Source organism: Phyllostomus hastatus, unplaced genomic scaffold, assembly GCF_019186645.2.
Source record: "Phyllostomus hastatus isolate PE091 unplaced genomic scaffold, TTU_PhHast_1.1 phas_contig_329, whole genome shotgun sequence".
In the NCBI taxonomy this organism is placed as follows: Eukaryota; Metazoa; Chordata; class Mammalia; order Chiroptera; family Phyllostomidae; genus Phyllostomus; species Phyllostomus hastatus.
In genome coordinates, this window is record NW_025333854.1 from 650,076 (window position 1) to 670,203 (window position 20,128).

Sequence of the window (20,128 nt, forward strand, 5' to 3'; positions counted from 1 at the left end):
GCCTCCCGTGCCAAGGTGACTCGGCTCTCCGAGCTGGACTTGCAGGATTCACCTCTGGGGGCCCCAGGCGTTTTCAGTATTTTTGTGTACTTTGCTCGACGTTGCTCAGTATGAGGTTGAACCTGCCAGGAGTTAGACTTGGGGCTCCCAAGACAGGGCCACGGGCCACCGGCACGCGTAGGAGCAGGTCCGCGTGGGGAGCCTCTCTCCCCCGTCCGCCCACTGTCCCCTCGCCTGCAGGGCTGGCTTCCATTTCGACCAGCCGACCGTAAACAAGTGTTTGGCCTTTGGGGAGGGAGGTGGGCGGTGGAGTTTCTGAGGCTCAGTCCGGGCCTTTGAGGGGCCTCCCATGCCTGCCCCCACCAGGTGTCTCGGGTGTGCCCCTCTGAGTCACCCCTGGGCTGCCCGGTGACCGACAGCCCCCAGGATTATCCTAGCTCCTCTCCTTCGCGCACCGCTCGCATCTCGCGAGTGTCTTCCTCCGGCTGCGCGAGTCCGGCCGTCGCCCGGTCTTTGCCCCGTCGATGTCGCGGTCCTCCGGAGCCCCCGCGCCGCCGCGCGCCGAGGTCGGGCGGGCGGGCCCGGGGAAGGTCCAGGTGCCAGGACGCTCCGTCGTCGCGGGCCGAGCCTGGGTCCCCGCGCCCGGGCCGGGTCTCCCGCCAGTCCACGGCGCGAGTCCGTCTCCCGGGCTGGAAGACGTCGGCGCCGCGGCCCCTGCACGCGCCCCGCCCGCGCCCCGCGCCCGCCGCGACGTCGGGGGTCCCGGCCGTGCCCCTCTGGACGCGTGTCCGTCGGGCGCGCGAGCGTCCGTGCGCGCCCCGCGCGCCCCCGGCCGGGCTGGAACTTTTCTGCCGCGGGCGGGGGGGGCGGGGGGCGCCGGGGCGGGGGGCGGGGGGCGCGCGGGGCGGGGGGCGCGGGGGGCGGGGCGGGGGGCGGGGCGGGGGCGCGGCGCGGGCGGGGGGCGCGGGGCGGGCGGCGGCGGCGGCGGCGGCGATTGGCTGGGGCGCCATCCGGGGCCTGCTCGGCGCCGCTCGCTCGCTCGCCCTGAAGGCAGCAACATGGCGGAGGTGAGCGCGGCCCGGCGGGAGGCGGCCGAGCGGCCCGGCGTCCCCGCGTCCCGGCCGGCCTGGCTGTCCCGGGCCTCCCACGTTCCCCGGCGGCGGCGGCGGCGGCGGGCGGGCGCGGGCTGCCGGGGGGCTAGGCCGCGGCGGGCGGGCGGGCGGAGGCGGCGGGCGGCGGGCGGCGAGCCCCGGGCCGGGGACGGCGCCGAGTCGGGGCCGCGGGCGGACGCGGAGCCGGGGCGCTGCCTGCGGGCGGACTGCGGGGCGGCGGCGGCGGGGCGGCGACAGCGCCGGCGGGAGGAGCGGCTCCCCGCCGCGGGGTCCCGGCTGCGGGCGCGCAGGGCAGCGGAGGGCGGGATGCGGGGTCCGAGGTGCGGGGCCGGCGGACACCCTGCGCGATGCACTCCGGGGCCCTCGGCGGCCCTGTCCCCGGCCGGCTGCCGGCCGCGTCCCCCGGGGCCGGTGAGCCGAGGTTGGGGGGTGGGTGGCGGGGAGGCCGGGGGACAGGACCCCCGGGAGGGATCGGCGTCTCCGCGCTCTGCACGGAGGATGCAGTCGCGCTCCTCTCTGGGGAGGCTGTCTGGTTGCGCTCCGATCTGCGCCCGGCCCGGACGGGGGTCGCGGGCGCGGGGTGCGCAGGTGCGGGGGGACGAGGACGGGCCCGGGAGCCGGGGGTTTCGGGGACCTGAGATGCGGGCCGGCGCGGGGCTGCGGACCCGTGCTCTGCTGGTAACTCGCCGAGCGCCCAGGCGGGCAGCACCCGCCTGTTACTCCGGAGTCGGCGCCCGGGGCTCGGGAGGGGCCGGGGGGGCCCGGGGCGAGCGCGGCCGGAGCGGCGGGTGGGTCTTTTTCGCGCTGGGGCGGGCCGCCTCCTGGGCAGCTGTCCGGGCCGCCCCGGCTGCCCGCCTAACCGTAAGCTCTCTCTTCTCTCCTAGGCTTCTTTCGGGAGTTCCAGCCCAGGTGCGTCCTATTTTCTCACCTCTCCTGTGGGTCCCCGGCGTGATGATGGGGCTCAGAGATCAGCCGCTGAAGGTTCTCCCACAAAAGATTGTCCGCCAGGCCTTTTTTCGTGGTTTGTTTTCAAGAGTTTCGGTGCCCATGTTGGTAATTAAGTTGTGATCAGCCCAGGATAACAGAACTTTTTGGCAACACTATTGAATCATAATAACCATCTTTTCCGATTTCATGCCTCTGTACTATTCTCTTTCTCTTTTGTTGCCTGTTGAGAAAATACCGTGTTGCAAAACCGATAACAGACAACTGCTCTAACTCGAACACGTCGTGTTCTTTTTTCCAAGCCGGAGACGGTTAACGTGACGCCAGCTTCCCACACCTTCGGAGATTTGGGGTCGGTGTTACTTTTGACTCTGTTGGTCAGGGCGCCGGGGGTGCTGTTGGTCGTTAAGCACGACGCCCACCCTCCCTGATTGTGTCTTGCACATTTTCCATAGTTGAGAAGTGTCTGCGGATTGTGTTGAAGTTGGAATTTGAGAGTTAGGTAAAGCTGCCTCCATCCAAAGAAACGCCGGATGTCGGAGTCTGGCGTGAGAAGCAGTGGCAGGCCTGAGGTGAGCCCGCTGGGCAGCACTGCCCAGCACTGTGCTTCTTAGCCTTTTGTGGCCGCAAAGCCCTGCGAGGATGTGAGGAGGCCCGGGGACTCGCCCAGAGCTCCCCACGTTGGCACCTCGCCACCCTTCGGAGCCTGGGGGACCCCTGCAGCCGTCCCCAGTGAGGCCCTGGCCTGTGCTGCCCAGAACCTGGGGGTAACGTCCCTCACCCTCCCAGCCCCTTGGGGCTGCCGCCTCCCACTCTGGGTCTGCAGGCCACCTGCCTCTGACCCCTCGCAGCTCCCTGGTTGACACTGGAGGACGTGGCCGGCTGTGCAGAGGCACCTGGTTTGCAGGGGCCCAGGGTGTCCAGGCCCATCGCGCAGCGGCCCCCCCCCCAGCCCCCCGCCGCAGGTGGCTGCACGTTGGGTCCACTTTTGAGGTCTCCCTTAATTCCCACTTAGGGTATTGTGAAGTAGTTGACACTGTGGACAAGGAACGTGCGGTCATTTAAGAATAGCTGCACACGTCTTCGTGTTTAAAAACCACTTTAGGATGTTTCTGTACTTTGGAGACAGACGTTTCTTTGTTGTAACTGGTTTTAGGAAAAGAACATTTACATGCAGGGTGCCAAACATCTGGATGACAATGGGGTTTTCCCGTCTCGAACCACCGCTGTTCAGACGCCGCAGTCTGAACAGCAAGCGAAATGATGTGTGGTTTCGGGGTCTAAACAAATTGATACTCTGTTTTCAATCGATTAGTCAATTTTAAAGAGAATTTCAGAGCTAGAAGAGACTCTCGAGGCCCCGTAAACCAGCCCTGCGTGTTTTACAAAGGAAGAGCTGGACCGAGGCCCGGAGAGTTGGAATGGCTTGCCTCAGGTTCCAGAGACCCAGGGACAGAGCCAAGAGGAGACCCTGAGGCCCCTCGCCGCTGGCCGTCATCGAACACCTCCCACTTTAACGGGGAGCCTGCTGGGGGCACCCAGTGGTATGGGGGCCGCCGAGAGGGCGGGGCTCTGCTGAGAGGGCGGGGCTCTGCCTGGAGCCGTGCTGACGGACACGTCCAGGAATGCCTCAGAGAAATTGTGTAAGGCTAGATGTTCTGCTTTTCAGCTCTGTAATATTTTTTGTTTAAAGTTAAACTGATCCTATACTTCCCCAGGTTTTAAAGTAAGCAGGTAATATTTTCAACATTGAAAAAGGAAGGTGGTGGTGCAAACCTAAAGAATAACGTCCCATAGAAAGTCTGTGTATGTATTTTTTGGAGCAAATGATCAGAGTTATCCAAACTGAGAGTCAAGAACATTGAATTATGTCTGGTTTTTTTTTTTCCATCGTGAAAAATCTTAGGTCTAGATCAGCATTTTATTAATGATCTCACGCCGTCCTTAAGTGTTTCAAATTTCAGAATATTACGTAGCTTGGCTACAAAGAGATCAAACTCTTTATGTCGAATGTGCGTCTGCCCTTCACCTCGGGGTTCCGACGCTCGTTTCCTCCCCGGCCCTGAGAGGCACTGGTCCGACCGGCTTAGACTCCGGAGCAAACACGTGGAGAGAGTCCCCCTTTCCATCGTTTGATTTTATTCCCTTGGGATTATGGGTCTTTCTTACTTTTCCACTTTGTTTTCAGAGTATCTTGTAACTTGGTATTTGTCACTGAAATGTGTTACAATCGCACGAGCAGCTCACGATGGGCCATGTCCTCCCAAACCCACGGTTCTCTGCTCCCTCTCCCTTCGTGTGAGCTTCGGACGGTCTGAGTCACCCAGGGAGAGCACGCTCATGCGGTGTGACGCCGCCGGGCTCGCGCCGGGAGCCCGCAAGGCTGCCAAGGCCCAGGTCGCCGGGCAGCGGCCTCACGGAGACTCACGCTGGTTCAGAAACCAGGTTTCTGCTGTATTTTGTGCGCCTTTAGTTGGGGTTTGGAATTTGGGTAACATACTCTCTTCTCCCAAAGTGTTTAGCCTTAGTGCATAACAGATTCTCCCGGGATCTTTGATCCATTGGTTTCGTATAAACGTATTTAACTAACTTCACAAGCAAGTTTGACTTCTCTCTGAGAACGTTTAGTTAGGACCGCTGCGCCTAGAACTCACCTTGCTGCTGTTGTCAGTCTCATTCTTATGGACTGGAGTCCTGAGGAAAGTGTCATTGAATTTCCCCCGGCGGCGGCGGCGGCGGCTGCTGCTGCTGCTGCTGGGGTCGAGGTCTTGGCAGACCGGGTGGTCGTGCCCTGCAGCCCCCAATGTGCAGGGCAGACATGTCTGCGAGTGCGTAGGCGCTGGCGGAGGAGCTGTGCAGGCTTGCCACACCGCTGAGCCCCTCTCGTCCCGCAGGGTCCCTGTCTTCCGAGGACCACGACTTTGACCCCGCCGCGGAGACGCTGGCGCAGGGCTACGATGAGGACCGGGCCCTGGAGGAGGAGGAGGAGGTGATGGATGGCAGCAAGGACTTCAGCTCGGAGATCGAAGACCTGGAGAAGGTACAGGGTGTGGCTTTAACTTCCAGCGACGGGTTTTGGAATTCTGTTGTACGTTACCTTCCACTCTGCTGGTTTTGACCTTTTACGGAGTGTTGCTGATTTTGTCGTCATTTGGGAAGATAGCCTACTGAGTACACTTTTATTTAATCTTTAAGGCTTATTCTGTTACCCTGACTTATAAGCGTGCGCCGGCGCAGCAAAGGAGGCACACCTGACGACGGGTGGGGGCAGGCTGTGAGGGCATGGCCCCGGGCCGCCCTGGCCCTGAGCCCCTGCCCAGCGCCCCCGGCTGCCGCCCGCGGGCCGGGCCGGAGTTCACTGCAGGGGTGCAGGGAGGGGGGCGTTCGCACAGCTCACGAGCGGTCTGGTAGACAAGGCTCCTCTGAGAGCGCTGAAGAGACAAGGTTTCGCTCTGTTTTGAAATCTAAGTCAGTAACATCTAATTCCCCCCGACTCCTGACCCCTGTCATCTTCTTAAAAGTTGGCAGGAACAGGTGTGATGATTCGACTTTCCGGTCACAATCAGTATAAATTCAGGTGAGCTGGGCTGACACTCGCGTCTGCCCCAGCACCGCGAGGAGAGGCCTGCACGGGGGCTGTGCTTCCCTGCCCACACTGACCGAGTCCGCACGTTCGTGGGCAGCCCGGAACCACAGACACTCTCAGGAACACCACGGGGTGGTCATCGGCATCTTCCGAGTCCTCACGCCCCTTCCCTCAAACACGACGCAGCACATTCTCACAGCGGTGCTCTCCTCTGCCGGACCCGCCCGGCCGGTGGGCTGGGGGTCCCGCCGCCGCACACGGGACGGGGGGCGGAGGCTCCTGGGCTGGGCTTGCTCTGCTGGGACTGGCATTTTCCAGACAGAGTCGCTCTCTGGCAGATGAGTCCAGTGCAAGTGCAGTTAGATTCAGTCATTTAAGAAATACATACATCTCCTGTGAGAGCCAAACGTATGTGACAGAACAGAGATAAGATTGATAGGAAACACTCAGGAGGAAAAGTCGTGCTTGTTTCAGGGGTGACGGCAAAATACCAGCTGTGGGTGAGAAGGGTGCCCGAGTCTGGACCCCTGCCCCTGGAGCTCCTGGAGCCCAGAGCGCAGCTGGCAGCATCCCCGAGCCGGGGGTCGGGGGGCAGTGTGACCGTGCCCCTGAGACCCAGGAGCTTGCGCTGTGTGTGGGGGCAGGTGGGCACGCAGATTGTGGTGTGGTGCGCTGGGAAGCGTGAGAGCTGTCCGCAGTGCGAGCTCTGGGGGGTGGGGGGCAGGGGGCCTACGTAGCCGGGGCGGGGGGGGTCTGTGGATGTCTCCTTAGAGGGGGTGCTGCTCCTTGTGGTGCACAGGGCCGGGACACCGCCAGGGTGCGGGCACAGGGCCCAGGTGTGCCCGGGAGCCCACCTGCCTCCCCGGGTTTGTTGCTGAGGGCGGGAGGTGGCAGCCTCGTCACAGCGTGAGGTGGGAGGGGGAGAGACAGCAGCACGGGGGCCACACGGGCAGCTGTTTGTCACAGGCCGGCCGGGCCTGGACCCTTCTTGCCGAGTGTGAGCGACCGCTGGGGGGCGCGTGGTCTGGCAGGTTCCGCTGTGCTTCTCCCAGGGGGGAGGAGAGCTGCTTCGGTCTGTGTGTTTGGTGGGTGTTAGAGGAAATGGGGAAGACTTGGGGCAGTCACTAGGAGCCGAGCTCCTCGCTCACCTTCACAGGGGACACTGAGTCCGCACTCGGCGACTTGCGCTCCGTCTGGTGAGCGCTGGTGGTTAAAGCCTCCGGCTCCTTGCGGGCGGGGCGGTGTCGGTGACTCGGCCTCCAGCAGGCGGCGTAGGACGGCGATGGCAGGAGGGGCACCGTCTCTCGAACGCCGACAGTCAGTGGCGTTGGTGTCCGTGAGTGCTGGGCAGGGGTCCGTCTGACCAGGGGGCTCCTGGTCACCGTGCGGGGTAGACACGCCGAGCAGCGAGCTGTGCGTCGCGAGGAGGCGAGCTGCAGGTCACAGGAGGTCACTGAGTGCGGGGAAGCGCCTTCGAGGTGAACCTGGCAGAGGCAGCCCCGGGAGATGGGGCCCAGAGGCCGGCTGTGGGGCGGCCGCGCTCGTGTGAACGGCGGCTCCAGGGGCTCGAGCCTGGCGTCCGGCGGGGGCACGGAAAGGGCTCTGGAGCACGGCCCTGCCGTGACGCCCCCATGCTCCGCGCCGTGTGCTCACGTGTGCCCGGCCCCGCAGGAGGGAAGCATGCCGCTGGAGGACCTGCTGGCCTTCTATGGCTGCGAGCCGGCGCTGCCCGCCACCGCGGACTCCAGCGCGGACAGCTCCCCGAGTGGCCTTGCGGACGAGCTGCCGGACATGACCCTGGACAAGGTGAGCATGGGCGTGGGAAGGAGGGGTTTCGGGGCCACGGCCACTGGCTGGTCCGGGTGGCGTTTTCCTTCCGCGAGAGGGCGTGGCAGCTCTGAGACGTTAACTTCCTCCCGGTCCATCGCTCTTCCCGCTCCGGTGGCTGGTTTAAGTGTCGTCCGGCTCTCGTCGCACCGCGTTACCCACCGTGGCGGCTTCCTGACGTTTTGCATGTTTGCGGATTCTCCCACGATGCCCCATCCTCCCTGCGCAGACGTGGTTTCCCCGAACATAGACTTTGCTGTAACCCCTTTGACCCCGTGAACGCCCGGAGGCACGGGTCAGCGGACCCCCAGGAGCCTTGCACGGAGCCGGCTCCGGCGGGGGCGTTGGAGTCGGGTTCCGGGCCCGGGGCCCTGCAGGGGCCGCCGACAGGCCGCGCGTGGGGAAGGCCCGGTCGCTGCGGAGGAGCATTCACACCGCGCTGTCTCTGCTAACAGATCCCCGGGGAGCCTCCCTCGCCTTTCCACTCTCGGGCAGGGAGAGGAATCCACATCTTGGAACCTCTTCCTGTGAGTTTCCTTCCCGCTTCTCTGTCGAATGTCATGTGAATGTGCCGCCCAGGGCCCAGCTCCGGGCGGCCGCCGCCCGCACGGCCCCGAGTGCAGGCCTGTCTCCACTGAGGTGGCGTCGCCGCTGGTCAGGGTGCTCACTGGTGGGCTTTCCTCGCGGCCGGAGGGGGGCTTGCCAGGCGTCCCCCAGCGTCTGTGGAGGTGGGCGGGTCGGCCCCAGGACCCCCGGGAACCCCTGTGTCCGAGGGGATCAGGCCCCGGCCATGGGATGGCGAGCATGTGTGCCCGCGTGCAGAGGTCCCCCCCCACCCCCGGGTGGTTCCGGCCCCTGACACCGCAGTGCCTCGCAGGTGACACGCAGGGGGAGCCTGGGTGTCGGGGCCACGCCAGCGACGGGGGGCGCTCTCCCAGATGGTTCAGGTCCCCAGTGGGCTGACCGTGGGCAGGGAACCCTCAGAAGCTGGGGCTGGCGATATTCTGGTGGGAAGTGAGTTTAACTGTTACCCACTTGGTGGGGTTGCTTTTGCTCAGAAGTCACTGAAGGTCAGCCCACAGCCTCAGATCAGCTCTCTGCAGACCCACAAATGAGGCAAATTGCTGTAAACCTGTAATAGTGTAGTTATCAGATGCAGCTAAGTTTTGAGTGTTTGTAAATAGTTACATGACGTAAGTTGTAGAATCTCAGATTTTCTCAGAACTAAAGCAGCTTCAGCTAGTTCCTAGTCGCACCGCCACGAGCGCGTCTGTGGACAATGTCGCGCAAAGACGTCTGGGGAACCCGAGGAGGTGCTGGTGTCTGACCCCCACGCCCCCTGCCTGCCCCCACAGGAGGAGATAGCCAAGGACCTCCTGTCCGGGGACGACGACGAGGAGACGCAGTCCTCCGCCGACGACCTGACCCCGTCCGTGACCTCCCACGAGACGTCCGACTTCTTCCCTCGGCCTCTGCGATGTAAGGCGCGGCGCCGGCCCCGGCCGTGTCGCTGTTCTGGCTCCACCGCCTCGTCCCGCGTTCAGTAGGCGGTCGGGGTAGTCTCGGGTTTTTACGTAGCTGGGACGAAATGCCGTTGTGACCTGAGTAAGAACTCAAGCTTTTTCGCTGGGATCGAGGGCAGCTGGAGCCGTGTCCGGGGACCGGCAGCCCAGGCGGCTCTGCGTGGCTGCTGGTCTCGCTCTGCGTGGTTGCTGGCCTCCAGGACCGCCTGCCCCTGCGAGGGCCGGTCCTGTTCCAGCCGTGGGGCCGCGTAGACTTTTCCGGACCGATGGTGGAAGGCCCCTCCTCTCCTGTTTTGAAAACCATCCGTTGCTCAAAATATATTTTTTATTTTTAGTGATTTATTTAATCGTTTTTTCCTTTTTGTTCTTGGTGTCGTCCCTTAGTGCGTATCAGTAATACTTAGAAGGTCTCTGCACGGAAATAATTTCTCATGTGCCACTTATTTCGCAGGCGTTTTTGTGGTACAGCTGTTCAGCTCACTAGTGCAAATACACACACGTGTGCACAGAGGCTTAGCGTGCGGCCCAGGCTGACGAGCAGAACCGGGCCTCGGTGCCCGAGCTCCCCTGCCAGGCGACTCCCCAAACTCAGGGACGCAACCGAGTGATCGTGAGGACGCCCTCTGGGGGTGTCCAGCCTGCGGCCCAGCCCAGAACGTGAATCCACTCACTCCGAGCCCGAGGTTCTTGGTGGTTCCCTGTCACAGCGTGTGTTTAGCGTGGGGCCCGAGACAGCTCTTCCTCGTGTGGCGCAGAGACGCCGGAGGCGGGGCACGCCTGCACACTCTCTCTCCGTGGCTCCCCTGCCTCGCTCGGGGTCAGAGACGAGGGGACAGTGCGAGAGGGTCAGCATGTCCGCCCCGATCTCGTTGGGTCGGCCCATTTCAGTAGACGCCCGGTGCCAGGGGCTCCTCCGCGTGCCTCAAAGATGAGGCACCTGAGATTGAACCTCCTCCCCCCAGCGAACACGGCCTGCGACGGGGACAAGGAGCCCGAGGTGGAGGGCGTCGAGGCGGACGGCGGGGACTCGCCTGAAGACCTGAGGAAGGTAAGTGGGGCGGCCGCCGACCCGCGGTGACCGTTCGGACGGAAGCATCGAGGTGGCTTTGTAAACGATTTGAGAAACTCGGCCGCCACACGGTGCCACCTCTTTTGACCTGCGGTGGCTGACCTGGGAGCGGGAACCTCTCTGGTGCCTGTCCTCAGAGTGGTGAGTTGTCCCCGCGCTGCGTCCCCCTGCAGGAGATCATGATCGGCCTGCAGTACCAGGCGGAGATCCCCCCTTACCTCGGAGCCTACGCCGGGCAGGAGAGAGGTAAGGGGGCGTTGGTCTCCATGGAGACATCTCGGTGGGCAGGGCTGCCTCCTAAGACCGCTACCTCCGTGCCTTGACGGTGGGTGGGAGGGCCCGGGGCTCCGGGGGGCGCGGCGGGGCGTGGGGCGGCTCAGGAGCACGGCCTCTTCCTCGGGAGGGACGTGGAGCCCGCACTGCCTGCCCCTCGGCCTGCGTCCCGCTCCGGCAGGAGGGGTGGAGCCGTGCCCCCGGAGGGAACGGGGAACGGGAATGCTGGGACCGGTCCTCTTGGGGAGAAAACTCCTGAGCGACAGGGAGGCCGCGGGAAACCCCTGCCCGGCCGGCCCCCGAAGAGCGGGAGGTGGGGCGTGAGGGCTCGGCTCTCGCTCGCTCACGCCCCACCGACGTGTGGTTGGTCTCTCCTCGCGCGGCCGGCAGACCCCCGCTCTGGCTGGTTCTGAAAACGGGGCGGGGGCGGGAACCAGGGACACAGTTCTCCCTCCCAGGGTGAGCCTGGGCCGGCGGGGGCGGCCAAGCAGGTTTGGCCTCTTCCCTAACGAGGGGCTCGGTGGAGGCCGTGGCGGCAGCACAGCGGAGGCCGCTGGGCCTGGAGGGCAGGCGCCCTGTGATGGGGGGTGAGCCCAGCCGCCAGAGGAGCCCCCCGCTTCAGCCGCCGGAATGCCTGGCTCTTGATAAAGTCGAGAAACTGTTCCGAGCTCTGCCGAGGAGAGGCGCGCCGTGCCCGAGAGTCGGGCGGCCCCAGGGCTCACCGCGCCGTGTCCCCAGGGCCCGACCAGGAGGACCAGCTGCTGTGGCGGCCCGGCGCGGTGCTGGAGAGCAGAGTGACGGAGTACCTGGCGGAGGCCGCGCTGAGGACCGGCGGCGAGAAGGCGGCCGCCCGGGGCGCGGCGGGCGCGCTCACGCGGGACAACGAGCAGGTGGGCCCGCCCCCACGCGCGCGCGCGGCCGCAGGGGTCGCGTCTTCTCCGCCGTTTCCCTTCGGTCTGGGTGCTTCTGTCTCTGGTGCGTTGCCACGACCTGGAAAACGCCGGCCTGAAGAACAGCCGCGAGACTCTCTGCCACGTCTCTCCCTCCGGTCTCCCGTTCTCCGCGCACGCCCTGCTCCGGCCGGCTCCTGCCCTGTGCCCTCTCGTCACCGGGTCCTGTCCTCCTCCTCGTTTGCCACCGGGAGTTCTTGAACGCCTCGTCCTTGGTGACCGTGCGCGCCGCTGCGGGGCCGCGACGCCGCTCCTTCCGGCGCTCTCCCGGGGACTTCCGGGTCGTGGTGCAGGCCCTTCCGGGTGGCTCTCGCACTCCCCTCTCCCAGGCGTGGGGGGGGCGGGGGGGAGCGGCTTGTCGCCTGCGGGGCTTTCCGGGTACAGTAGCCCCCGTTCCGCCCCCAGTGGATGTCTCCGTGCCCCTCCGGCCCCGGGTGTCGCCGGCCCGGGTGGGTCCGGCTGACGGGACGGTGTGGCTCCGGCCTGCTCACGCGGAGGGGTCACGCTGCCGACCCGCAGGGGGCGTCACCGGCCGCCGGCAGGGTCCCGCGGCTCGGGGCTGCTGCCTCCGACCGCCGCGCGGCAGCTCTGGAAGGGCCGGCGCCCCCCGTGCGAGCCCTTGCCCGTCGGGGCCGCGGTCTCCGGCTCCCGGCTGTCCGCCTCAGGGTTCCCGGCGGGACGCGGCGCACGCCTGGCCGACGCAGCGCCCTCACGCCCCTGCAGCGTGTGCGTGTGCCCGCGCCCGTCCCGGACGGGGCCTCTGTCACGCCGGGTCCGGGTGTCGCGGGCCCAGGGGGTGTCGGCGGTGTCCACGCGGTTTCTCGAGCTGCGGAGACGCCGACGCAGCGACTTCCTGGTGCTTCTCCCCGGGTCCCAGCCCCGCAGTCCCTGCCAGGCCTCGCGTCTCCCGAGGGTGCTGCCTCCCTGCGGCAGGGCGCCAGCCCCGGGCCCGCGCAGCTGCTGGGGCCGTCGGGCGGGAACTGCCGGCCCGCGGCCACCGTGGTTCTGCTCTCTCAACCCCGGGAGTGGGGGCCGGCTTTGCAGATGCTGTGTTAGCGGCTGTCGAGGTGGTTCTTGAGCGAGGGACTGTTCATGCATCGATCGTCAGCTCACTGACACTAATACGTCGGCAGGCTAAGTTAATGTATTAAATTAGCCAAGGTTTGCCAGTACCGAGCCCTCCTCGCCTGTCTCGAAACTTAGTCGGGGAGGTGGGTCGTTACCTAGCTTTCCGCTGATTTCCGTCCACTTCCATTCAGTACACTCGTGACTTCAAACCGACTCCGTAGGAAGAAACCTGAAGTAAAAAAAACAGACCCTTCCTGGGGGTGGAGGGGACCGAGGCCACGGCCAACCGGTCACTGCGGCACCCGCACTTGCAGCCCAGCTGCCGCCGCCCTCGGTCACTAAACCCCGAGAGGCGGGCCCGGGCGGGGGGGTTCTGGAGAGAGCACTGCAGTTCCGAGTCCTCCCGGCTCGGAGAGGCAGCCGGGAGCGGGCGTCCCCCTGGGTCCGAGGACCCCGCGCTAAGACGTCAGGAACGACTCTGGGCTCCGTCCGAGCAGTGGGCGCTGGCTGGGCCCCGGAGCCCGTCCTCAGGGCGTCGTGCAGACCGCACGTCCCGGCACTCGTGTTCCCCCGGGGTCCGGGGGGTCCTGAGGTCAAGGGCATTTCAGCCAGTAGTCGCTGAGACACTCAGATACGCCGGGCTGGTGGGCTGGGGGGGTTTTAATGCCGTTGAGTAAGCACCGGTGGTTGGTTTTATCGGCTGGTTTCTTCCTCTCTCTCAGGCGTTGTATGAACTTCTCAAGTGTAACCACAACGTCAAGGAGGCCATCGAGAGGTACTGCTGCAACGGAAAGGCGTCTCAAGGTGAGGAGCGCCTGGACCGGGAGGGGGCCTGCTCCGGGTCAGACTGAGCAAGGGCAGCGAGGGCGGTGGGCCCTGCAGCACGGCTGGCCGCACGGTCTCGGCCCTTCTGCGGGTGCCCGGCCGCCTCTCCCCACCTTGCCCTCTGTCGGTGGGCGGCCCAGAGGTCGGTCCAGCAGAGTCGGCCGTGCCGCCTCCGCCTTCTGGAGGAACCAGGCGCAGAGCAGGGAGGAGCCCAGGGAGGACAGTGTGCCCAAAGTAATTGAACAACTTTACGGTATCATTGGGGGGAAAGTTGTTCTTTTTCTGGGAGGGGGATGGACAGGAAATGGAAGGACAATAAAGATTTAAAAAAGCAACCCGTAGTTAGTATGTGCTGTTGAACTTATTGCAAGAAGTGTATTTTTAGTAATTCTGTAACGGCGTTTTCCCGATGCTTGGGTTTTGTTTTGTGTGTGTCGAGGAGAAAGGTCCCCTTTAACTGCAGTGTTTCCGTCGTCGCGGAGACAGGTGCACGGCCCCGGGCGCTCACTGAGCGTGGTGTGGTGGGGGAGATAATGCCCAGGAGCACTGCCGACGCAGCCTGGAGAAACACAGGCCGAGAGCAGGACACTGAAGCCGTAGCTTGAGATAGTCTGTTGAAATGTTTCCTTGTAAAAGTTGCTGCTTTGAGAAAACATTGTTTTAAGCTCTCGTGAGTGTCAAAAACTGAGCTACCAGCTTCCTCCCTATTTCAGACTGCTCTTCCCCTATCTCGTGGGCTCCCATGCACGGCCTTGGGGGCCGCCCCCGCGTCCCTAAGCGCACCCTGTCCGCGCCCCCCCCCCCCCCACCGCCTGGGAGAAGGGGCTGGGGCTCCGGCGCCTGGGCTGCCGAGGGCACAGGCCCTTCCCGTTCCCTCCACGTCCCAGAGCGCAGCACTCCGGGCGCCGGCTTCAGATGGCAGGCACCAGCGGTTGCGGTCTCCATTTCCAGACTCGCGGTTTCGATGTAAAGCCAAAGTAACATGTCTTTTTGAGTAAAAAACTTGTTAATTTAAAAAATACACATATATGTGCTAATAGTATTAAAAAAACAGAACAGCAATGAGCATAAATTATAGAAAAACATTACATTCTTATCCCACCAGGCAGGAAAAAAATCCCAGTGTCTGTATTTTGGTGTTGTCGGCTCTTTGATAAGATTTCTAGTATTCGTCCTCTTGGCAGTTCTCACAGAAGCCTCCAGCACAGGGAACGTGTGTGTGAGTGTGTGTGTCTGTGTGTGTGTGTGTGAGTGTGAAAGAGAGAGAGTTAGTTCGTGGCCTTTTCCATGGCAGACACTCTTTGAGCGTAGACCACCAGCGTGTGTGGAAGCGTCCTGAGGCCGGTGAATTTTGTTTTGGAATCTCCGCAGACGGGATGACCGCGTGGACGGAAGAAGAATGCCGCAGCTTCGAGCACGCGCTCATGCTTTTTGGGAAGGACTTTTACCTGATACAGAAGAACAAGGTAAGCCAGGCAGGTCTGTACCGAGGGACCGCTGAGTGGTCACTGCGAACACCAGGAGCTACTTCCCAGGGCCCCCGGGTCGAGACGCGGGCGGCGGCTCCCGACCCGTGAGCGTGGCCGCCAGCGCTGGGGAGCCTGTCTGTTCCGCCTGTTCCCTTGGCTTCCACGTTGTCCTGACCTGTGTGGGGCCGTGCGGCCTCAGAAACGTTTTCCTTGCTGGACTTTCCAGCGTGATGTCAAATAGTTTCACGCTTTTTGTGTGAAAACTTAATGGTTTCTCAAAGATGAGATATGACCTGTGTAACTTGGTGAGTAATAGATAAGAGATTTTGAAGGAGTCTGGGTTGCCCCCAAAGACCAGATTTGCAATGACTTACGAAGCCTGCCCATCTCACAAATAACGGGGTCCTGTCGCTGACCGCGTGTCGGTGTCGCGCTCTCAGAAACGCACTGGTGGGTGAGACGGGGAGGGTCTCGCCCCCCAGGAGCCTGTGTTCTCTGCGGAGACTGGGGGTCAGCGAGGCTGCCCGGGAGCTGCGCTTCGTCTGTTGGTTCACGGGGCTCGTGCCCGTGCCGTTCCCTTCTGTCCGGTCACGCTCACCACCGGCCGGGGCGGAGCCACTGAGCCGCCGACCGGGGCCCGCGGAGCAGTGGAGGACATGGGTCTGGGCGCCCGGGCTCCCCGGGGTGGAGTGGGGGTGGACTCAGTGCAGCCGGGACGCCGAGGCCCCCGTGCTGTCGCGGTCGTCCTCTCCTCGCTCTGTGGGCGCCGGGCGCCGGCTGGCGGGGAAGCCAGCTTCCAGGTCGGGAGTCATCCTGCTTTCCCGGGGCAGGGGGGTGCTGGCCCCTTCCCCAGGGGATCCCGGCAGCCCCTCCTCCCCGGAAGGCGTGCCTGCGTCCGGCTTTAGGGGTTGGTGGGCTCCGTGGAGCCCGTCTGGGACAGAGCCCTCGGGGTCAGGAAGGGCTCTGCCACGGTCAGGGCCCCCGGGAGAGGCCAGTGTTGTAGGGTTCTCCATCAAGGTGTGAGGTAATGTCTAGATGCACGCTGATTTTGTGAACAGATACATTATGGCTCAAATAAATAAACATGGGGCTTTTGAGGGTAACTTCATAAAATGTTCAGAATTTCAAAATTCTGAAAATGGCCCACAGATTTAAGTTACAGCATTGTAAAGAAAAAAGAAAGTCAACCATTAAACACGTACAGGGTCTGTTTGTAAAAGCCCACTCGTCCCGTCAGGTGAAAACGCGGACGGTGGCCGAGTGCGTGGCCTTCTACTACATGTGGAAGAAGTCCGAGCGCTACGACTACTTCGCGCAGCAGACCAGGTTCGGGAAGAAGCGGTACAACCACCACCCGGGCGTCACGTAAGTGCTGCGGGCTGGGCCCTGGGGCTCCGCGCCGGCGCCGGGCGCGCGCGCGGCCCCAGAGTCACGGGTGTGTCTCCAGGGACTACATGGACCGCCTGGTGGACGAGACCGAAGCTCTGGGCGGGGCGGTCAACTCGCCGGCCTTGACCTCCAGCCGCGCGGAGCCGGTGCCCGAGGCGCCGCTGAACCTCCTCAGCTCCTTCACCGCGGGGGACCTGACAGGTAAGGCGGGCGCAGGGCGCGCGGTGGCCCGGGCGAGGCCCGCCCCCCGCCCCTCCCGCCGCAGCGCAGGCCGCGGGCTCAGAGCTCTTTCCGCCCCCTCCAGCTCTGGCGGGCGGCGCGGCGCCCGGCTGCGGCCCCGCCGACGGGAACTGCCTGGACGACGGCTTCCCGGCGCTGGGCAGCGCGCCCCGCGCGCAGGCGAACCACGTGCCGGTGGGCACCGAGGAGCTGCTCGCCCTGCCCAGCAGCGGCGAGGGCGACTGCTTCAACCTGTTCGAGACGGGCTTTTACCCGCCGGAGCTCAACCCCTTGAACCTGTGCGGCGAGGAGTCGGAGCGGCCTGCCAAGCGGTTGAAGGTGGGCATCGCCGTCCCCGAGCCCTTCCTCAACGAGGTGGCTGTCAGCAACCTGGGCGTGGACTTCGAAAACCACACGCACCACATCGCCAGCGCCAAGATGGCCGTGTCCGTGGCCGACTTCGGCAGCCTGGCCGCCGGCGAGACCAACGGCTTCATCAGCGCGCACGCCCTGCACCCGCACGCCGCCCTGCACTCGGAGTGAGCGGCGCGGGCCGGCGCGCGGACAGGCCGGGTGTGCGTAGTCTTTCACTGGAAGCGTGAGCGCCTTCTCTATGACATCAGTGATGTCAGTTTGCGTACGGACTATGTCTTGATTTGTCAAGAGTATTTCCCCGCTCCGGCCCGCGGATGGGGACGGGACGCACCGTGATGGGCGGAGTCGGAGGGGGGCCCCCCCAACTCCGTGGTGCGGCTCTAAGCTCCGCCCCTGCCTCCCCCGGCCCGTCTCCCCGCGCGGTGAGACCTGCGGGCGGGCCGCCGGCCCGGAACCAGCACCGGCGTCTGGACCGCGTGGAGCCGCGCCGGCGTGCCGGCGCCTTTGCCGTAGCGGATGCAGTGGGGTCACAGTGTTTACAGGGACCGGTCCTGAGCCCCGCTAAATGTAGCATTTTTTGGTTTTCTTAATTCAGCAAAAGCAGGGGTAGGTTTCTCTAAACTGCACAAACATGCAAGGACTTTTTAAACGGAAACTTCTCTCATGTTACTCAACTGGAGCGCTTCGGTTTACAGAGCAGCGGGGCCCTCGGGACGCCGCCCGGGCCCGGGGCCGGGGCTGGAGCCCTGGCCCGGCCGCCTCCGCGGAGCTGTCGCCGGGAGAGTGGGACGTGACTTTGTCGGCTGCACAGGTGGCGCTGGAAGGCGCGGTGTCTGAGTGGGGTTTTGTCCACCGGCGTCGAGACTGGAACTGTGGAAGCCGTGCCGGCCGCCGGCCGCCGGTAGTCGAGCCCCTCCGGAGGCCGACGGGCGCCCCTGACACCGCGGCGCGGAGCGTCACCGCCGGGAGGGGCCCCGGGTCTCACGTGTGACCCGGGAGGACCTCGGAGTGAGTTCTGGCGCTTCGTTTGCTGGAACAGTGCGCGAGAAAACGCGAGATCCTCTCGGAAGGAGGTGCGTCTCCAGCTCGCGTTCCCTCTCCTGCGAGAGCGCCGCCGCCCGAGCCCGGCCGCCCTGCCCGCCGCACGCGCGTCCTCCCGACCCGGGGGAAGTCGGGCCGCGCGTGGTGCAGTGTGGGGATGCAGTAAGCTTTGCTTTCCCGTTTCACTTCCAACAGAATCTTCCTTCTTTTAAATTTTCGCCACTTTAATTAAAGTTTTCAGTTTCTACTGGTGGTTTTGCTTTCCAGACAGCTTCCGTGCCTGGCTGCCCCGCCGGTCTCCGGCGGCGGCGGCGGCGGGCGGGTGTCTGTTCCAGACTCGGAGCCCAGCGCTGCCCTCCGTGGGGTGACGCGGGCGCGCGCGCTTCTCTGTGCAGCGTCTCAGCGGAGGTGGCTTCGCGGTGTTCACGCAGCCCGGCACGCGCACGGTCAAACGCAGTCAGCGCGGTGGACCCCGCCGGGAAGGAGTGACCCGGCGTCAGGCCGGCTGGTAACACACCCGTCCGCGCCCGCCGCCCGCTCCTCGGGGCTGTGGGCGGTGCGCGACGCGGGCCTCGCCGCCTCCGGTCGAAACCAGAGGGACCTCCGTCACTCAGCAGGCCACCGGCTGTCGCCGCCCACTGCCAGGCCCTTCACCGCCGCTCCGGGCTTGCGGCGGCTGCTCTGCGCCAAGTGGCACCCGCGCCCCCGCGCCCCGGAGCCGCCCCCGTGCCCCGGAGCCGCCGCCGGGTCGGCTCCGGGGCGTCTGCGTCGCTGGGGTCTGGGTACAAGATGGAAACAGTGTTTCTTACCTCCAGTTTTGATTGTCAGCAAGTTGAATGGACACTTTAGTTACTGTTTGAATAAAGGTTTTTGACCAAATCCAGAACATGATACGAGAGAGAGAAATTCCAGCTCCTTTCCTAGATCTTTAAATGCCGGTCTGGTTCGGCCTCTCAGAGAGTGCTGGCTGGCCGGCGACGTTTACCTTTGATTCCTTGTTAAAATAAGGCAATAATTTGCAAGGTTTTTGTACATACGTGTAAATTCTTCCTATCTTTTTAGATCTCACTATTTTCTGACTGCTTCTGCCGCGTACGAGGCCATGTCCGTGCATGCTCGATGTGACGTGTGTGAACTGCCACTATGACTTCACCCATGTAAAGTAGCTATTTATTGAGTTGCCTTTTGAAAGTTGGGTTTACTGTTTTTCCGCCTCTCCATTTAAGCGTCTTAACACAGAATTTGTTACTGTTTATTAGAAGAATTGCGTTTGAGAGCACGAAAACGACCGGTTTGTAGTCATGTGAAGAAATAATGATGCCTTTGTTATCAAGTGTTAAGCACAATTCTTATAACAAACTGTGATAAATTCTTTTTGGGTTTTGTTGTTTTTTGTTGTTGGTTTTTTTTTGTTTTGTTTTGTTTTTGCTGCATTATTTTCACACGAACAAACCAAAAATCCACGAAGAGCAGTTGCAGCGTCGGCCGGCGCGTCTTCAGTGCGCAGAGCCACGGAGGGGCCGCGGGCGCGGCCGGTGCTGGGACCGTAGCAATACTCCGCCCGCCCTGCGGGCGGCGCTGTCTCCCCAAGCGGGCTTCCCCCACGTCCGGGCTTCCTCTTGTCATGGTCAGCTGCTGGGTTTACTTGAAGGATGTACAATACTCTCTAAACAATACTAAAGTGGACACAATTAGGTCAAAGCATCGTGCAGTTGTTTCCTTTTAACTTGTGAAATTGAGGGGCGTAAATACTCGAGAACGTCCGCTCGGACGGAGCACGGTGATGCCATCAATTTAACCAAAGTCTCTAGCGAGTCTTTCAGCTTTGAATGTAAACTGATGAAGAAACCTGACCGACCACCAAGGAGACTGTTTGCCCAGAGTTTCAAAGCACATTGTCTGCAAGTGGGAATCGAGATAATTTACGAGAATATTGACATGACTATGTTTTTTAAAAAGTTCTTAATTTTTTTCACGGAAAGGAGGAAACTTAGTTTTACTGCTAAATGTGGTAGATACTAAAATTCTTAGATGAAAACAGTGATTCCAGTGGTCCCAGTGGGAACGAGCGCCCTGAGTGTGAGACTAATCAGCGACAATCAGAACAAGCTTCAGTGTCAGGTGTTCAAGAGGAAGCTGCTCTTGCCGCGTTGGTTTTAATATTTGTACATACACACCGATGTTTTTGAGCATTACTTTGTATTTGTTGTACTTTAATACCTGTACAGCGCCAGAAATAAAAACCTGGGGGTCTTTCTTTGCTTGGTTTGTGTGAGTGTTTGCCACAGATTGTGACCCAATGACGCGTCGGCTGCAGCACGTAGGTAGGTATTTACTGCTGAATCGGTTTTAGATGTAGTAAATAAGATACTTCTTTTTAAAGATTTTATTTATTTGTTTATTTTTAGCGAGGGGAAGGGAAGGAGAAAGGGAGAGAAACATCAGTGTGTGGTTGCC

The 20,128-nt window shown here is 62.8% G+C and overlaps 1 protein-coding gene across 5 annotated transcripts; it reads left to right on the forward strand.

The window, feature by feature from the left end:
- The first annotated feature begins 999 nt into the window (after positions 1-999).
- On the forward strand, positions 1,000-19,927 carry MIER3 (MIER family member 3). 5 transcript variants are annotated; one of them, XM_045839931.1, is made up of 14 exons: positions 1,000-1,067; positions 1,997-2,021; positions 4,952-5,097; positions 7,315-7,449; positions 7,926-7,997; positions 8,826-8,949; positions 9,956-10,041; positions 10,236-10,308; positions 11,074-11,225; positions 13,076-13,157; positions 14,550-14,644; positions 15,885-16,012; positions 16,095-16,237; positions 16,341-19,927. In XM_045839931.1, the coding sequence occupies exons 1-14, from the start codon at positions 1,059-1,061 to the stop codon at positions 16,796-16,798; spliced, it is 1,728 nt and encodes a 575-aa protein (XP_045695887.1). In that variant the 5' UTR covers positions 1,000-1,058; the 3' UTR covers positions 16,799-19,927. The 5 variants fall into 5 exon arrangements, with proteins under 5 accessions (XP_045695887.1, XP_045695889.1, XP_045695886.1 ...); XM_045839933.1 differs by lacking the exon at positions 7,926-7,997; XM_045839930.1 differs by lacking the exon at positions 1,000-1,067 and having other exon boundaries at positions 2,002-2,133.
- Positions 19,928-20,128: the final 201 nt, after the last annotated feature.